The sequence below is a fragment of the Lepisosteus platostomus genome, unplaced genomic scaffold (assembly GCF_059453375.1).
Source record: "Lepisosteus platostomus isolate fLepPlt1 unplaced genomic scaffold, fLepPlt1.hap1 Scaffold_96_H1, whole genome shotgun sequence".
Taxonomy (NCBI): domain Eukaryota; kingdom Metazoa; phylum Chordata; class Actinopteri; order Semionotiformes; family Lepisosteidae; genus Lepisosteus; species Lepisosteus platostomus.
The window spans coordinates 183,393-187,954 of NW_028291708.1; the positions used below are offsets into that span (position 1 = coordinate 183,393).

A 4,562-nucleotide genomic window follows, 5' to 3' on the forward strand; every position below is an offset into this window, starting at 1 on the left:
TTTCCTATAAATATTCAATACTAAGCGGATTAAAATGTGCACAGTAAAGAGATTAAATTATTAAATCTTTTCACTACCGACTAATGCACCATGAGTGCCCGTCGGTACCGTGCATTTTGAATGGCTGCATCTGTATAATAAAGTTTATTATTATTATTATTATTATTATTATTATTATTATTATTATTATAATAAAGGGCTTGTCTTCTTGTCCTGTGTTTTCAGGCTCAGAGGCCAGTGTTCTCCCTGATGCTGGGGAAAGGGCACCTCTTGAACAGCAGCACAGTGAGGAGGAGGAGTGGAGCTCCAGTCTGATGCAGGAGACAGAGATCACTGCTGCAGAAGGGAAAGAGACACTCAGTGAGCAGCACACAGAGAGCAGACAGAGTGTGGAGGATCTGGACTCTGTGCCCATGATGAAGACGGAGCCTGAGAGTGGGACACCTGGACTCTTAGTATGTGATGCTTTTACAGAGAAGATTAATAATCAGGACACGAACAATATGTCACAAGGTTGTAATGAACTTTACTGTGTCTCTGTACAAGAGCTCAAAGAAGAACTGAGTGAGTTTAATCTTACAGATAAGGACATGGAGCCCCAGTTGATTGACCCCGCAGAGCTGAAGAAGGAGCCCCAGGTGATTCAGACTGCTGAGCTGCACACTGAAGGACACGATGGAGAAAACAAATCTCAGTTTCAGAACAGAGAGCAAAATCATTCCATGAAGGATTTGCAGAATAAGAAACCCCAGCATGATCAGACAATGAGGAAGAATCACTCAAAACCTTGCTCAGATGGAGTGGACAAACTGCCATTACAACACAGGGATGAGCAGCGTTTTTGTCAGTCTAGCATTTCAAAAAACCTTCGCACAGGAGAGAAATCTTTCACTTGCCGTCAGTGTGGGAAGAGTTTTAGTCAGTCACACAACTTAAAAAGACACCAGGGTATTCACACAGGAGAGAGACCATTCAGCTGCAATCAGTGTGGGAAGAGTTTTAGAGACTCAAGTGCCTTAATAGTCCACCAGCGCATTCACACAGGAGAGAGACCATTCAGCTGCAGTCAGTGTGGGAAGAGTTTTAGTCAGTCAAGAACCTTAATAGTCCACCAGGGCATTCACACAGGAGAGAAATTATTCAGCTGCTGTCAGTGTGGGAAGCATTTTAGTCAGTCACACTACTTAAAAAGACACCAGCGTATTCACACAGGAGAGAGACCATTCAGTTGCAGTCAGTGTGGGAAGAGTTTTAGAGTCTCAACTGCCTTATTAGCCCACAATCGCACTCACACTGGAGAGAGACTGTTCAGCTGCAGTCAGTGTGGGAAGAGTTTTAGTAAATCAAGTAACTTAAGAGCCCACCAGCGCACTCACACAGGAGAGAAACCATTCAGCTGCAGTCAGTGTGGGAAGAGTTTTAGTCAATCACATGACTTAAAAAGGCACCAGCTTGTTCACACAGGAGAGAGACCGTTCAGCTGCAGTCAGTGTGGGAAATGTTTTAGTCTTTCAAGTAACTTAAGAGCCCATCAGCGCATTCACACAGGAGAGAGACAATAGAAAACACTAGGGAGGAGATCACACACCTATCTACATCAGTGGAACTGCAGTGGAGAGGGTCAGCAGTTTCAAGATCCTGGGAGTTAACATCTCAGAGGACTTAACCTGGACCCACCACACTAAAACCATGGTCAAAACAGCACGGCAGCGCCTATTCTTTCTCCGTAGGCTAAAGAGGTTTGGCATGCCATCACATATCCAGGCCAACGTCTACAGGTGCACTGTTGAGAGCATCCTGACTGGTTTGGGGACCGCTCTGCCCGGGATCGCAAAGTACTGCAGAGGGTGGTGAAGTCAGCACAGCTCATCACCGGCTGTGAGCTACAAAACATCCAGGATATCTACTCAGCTAGATGTCTGAAGAAGGCCAGGTCCGTTCTCAAGGACCGCAGTCATCGCAGTCACAAACTATTTTCCCTCCTACCATCTGTTTAACGGTACCAAAGTATTCGGTCCAAGTCCAACAGACTACGGAACAGCTTCTACCTCCAGGCAATCAGACTGCTAAATAGCCAACCTCCAGCTCCTTTAGCAAATCACCTGTAATGGCTACATGGACACACAGTTTTCACTGTATTCGGCATAACCGCACTACTTGTATATATTGCATATACCATGGACACATAGCAGCTCTACTCATATTGAGTTTTATTCAATTTCTATTACATCTGTTATTATGTAACCTTATTTTCATAATCTCAATTTTGTGATTTTTGTGTTTTTGTGATTTCTGTGATTCTTGTGATTTTTGTGAGCTTGCAGAAAAGACATTTCATTGCCAGCAACTACTGCTGCATGCTCTGTTGTTGTGCATTTGATAAATAAACTTTGAAAATAAATTGTTGCAGTCAGCGTGGGAAGAGTTTTAGTGACTGAATCACCTTAAGACACCACCAGCGCATAAGATAAGATCACTTTCTCACATTAGGATTTTGTCTTCTCACAACACTCTCACTATGAGGCCCACAGATAGGAAGAGAAGCTAGGGGTCAGCATCTCTGGTGTAGTTGTGGTTAAGGGCCTTGCTCAGGGGCCCACCAGCATAGGATTTCTCTGCCAGCTGTGGGATTTGAACCAGCAACTTTCCACCCACAGATATACATCCTTAGCTACAGAGCCACTGCACCTAATCACACCAGAGAGGGACCTTCCAGCTGCAGTCAGTGTGGAAAGGGTTTTATCCAGTCAGGTGACTTAAAAATACACTGCTTTAGTCACCACTTTAGTTTTTGATTTAATCATAGTCTTAGTCAAGTCAACTGAAATGTCTATTAGTTGAAGTAGGTAACTGCGTCAGCATGTGACATCTGTTAAAGGTTCCTCAGCTGACACTTTGCGTTTTCTTCTCTTTTCAGCATGGAACAAACCTGTACTTGTTCCTAAAATGTCTATTAGTTACTTTGTAGTCACCCACTTTTGATTTAGTCTAGTCAACTAAATGTTGACTATAATTACTCTTACTTATGGTTGATTAGAACAGAATTGGTTCTAGTCATGCAGTTTACTTTATGTGTATAATAACATGTATAAAGATTTACATGTTAGGATGAGCGATTATATGAGCGATTACATTAGGATGAGCGATCCCTCCTCAGCAAAGGGCTCAGTTTTGTACCAGTTCCAAGGAAGCTGGACATCCCCCAGACCAATGTCGACCTTAACCACTTTTACCGCAGGATCCGTCTCAGAGCACATTTTGCCGACAATTCCTCTTCACAGGCAGCTGATAACAACCCGGTTATTGATGTCATTAACAACATTAATCCCAAACAGAGCTGTTGGACTCCCTCCTCTGGCCGTTTTCCACCAGTTGATTATTTCATCAACCAATGCACTAATCAAGCTCCCAAGGCACTCTCTATACCCAGTAAACATAGGTCTAACCTCACCCAAGGAGAAAATCAGGCGCTCCAGTCTCTCCGCAACAGGGATGATATCGTCATCAAACCAGCGGACAAAGGAGGTGCTGCTGTGGTGTGGCATAAGGATCTATGTCTTTGAAGCCTCTAGACAACTAACTGACACTTCTGCCTACCTCCGTCTCCAACAGGACCCTACCACTGACTACCAAAAGGAAGTGGTATCCACCATTTCCCTTCTTATCAGCGGTAACGAGCTCCCCCAGGAGGCGAACCGGCTCATCATGGAACATCCACAGGTATCTCAATTTTACCTCCTCCCCAAAATCCACAAACCGGACACCCCTGGACGGCCCATCGTATCAGCATGTAACTGTCCAACTACTTACATCTCAGTCTTTCTCGACAGCCTCATGAGACCGCTGGTTGAAGATCTTCCCTCATACATCAAAGACACCAACCACGCGCTCCAACTTTTCAATGGTTTCCAATTTCAGGGTACCGAATGCCACATTTTTACCATGGATATCACATCTCTGTACACCGTCATTCCCCATAATGACGGCCTTACAGCCCTCAAGCACACGCTGGACAAACGCACAGTGCTTGATCCACCCACCCACACCATGGTACGCCTTGCAGAATTGGTCCTCACACTGAACGCATTCTCTTTCAATAATCTTTTTTACCAAAAGGTCAGTGGAGTTGCCATGGGCACCAGAATGGGACCCAGCTATGCCAACATTTTTGTCGGCTGGGTAGAAGAACGCTTCTTCGCTTCCTACACTGGCTATGTCCCTGACTTCTACAAACAATATATTGATGACTGCGTTGGTGCCGCCACATGCTCCAACGATCAGCTTGAGTTCTTCCTGCACCATTTCACCAACTTCCACCCGTCCCTCAAATATACGGTTAACATATCTTCCACCACTCTTCCGTTTCTAGACATCCACTTGTCTATCAACTACCCCCGTAGACATCCACTTGTCTACCAACTGTCCACTCAAAGCCCTCGAAATGTACTCATTTTTTATCAACAGAGGATACCCCAGCAGTGTGATTGACAGGGCCCTTGCCCGAGCCAAAAACACCCCCAGACCATCAACCTGATCAGGAACTCTCGCCGTAACAACCGCAT

General features: G+C 44.9%; 1 protein-coding gene across 1 annotated transcript; it reads left to right on the forward strand.

Moving 5' to 3' along the window:
- Window positions 1–316: 316 nt before the first annotated feature.
- On the forward strand, window positions 317–1,795 carry LOC148630544 (uncharacterized). Its single transcript, XM_088624038.1, has 2 exons — window positions 317–455; window positions 583–1,795. The coding sequence occupies exon 2, from the start codon at window positions 591–593 to the stop codon at window positions 1,560–1,562; it is 972 nt and encodes a 323-aa protein (XP_088480164.1). The 5' UTR covers window positions 317–455; window positions 583–590; the 3' UTR covers window positions 1,563–1,795.
- The last annotated feature ends 2,767 nt before the right edge of the window (window positions 1,796–4,562 follow it).

Bases quoted from the DNA above. Each gene is read 5' to 3' on its own strand.
- LOC148630544 (XM_088624038.1), top strand. From the start codon at position 591: ATGGAGCCCCAGTTGATTGACCCCGCAGAGCTGAAGAAGGAGCCCCAG.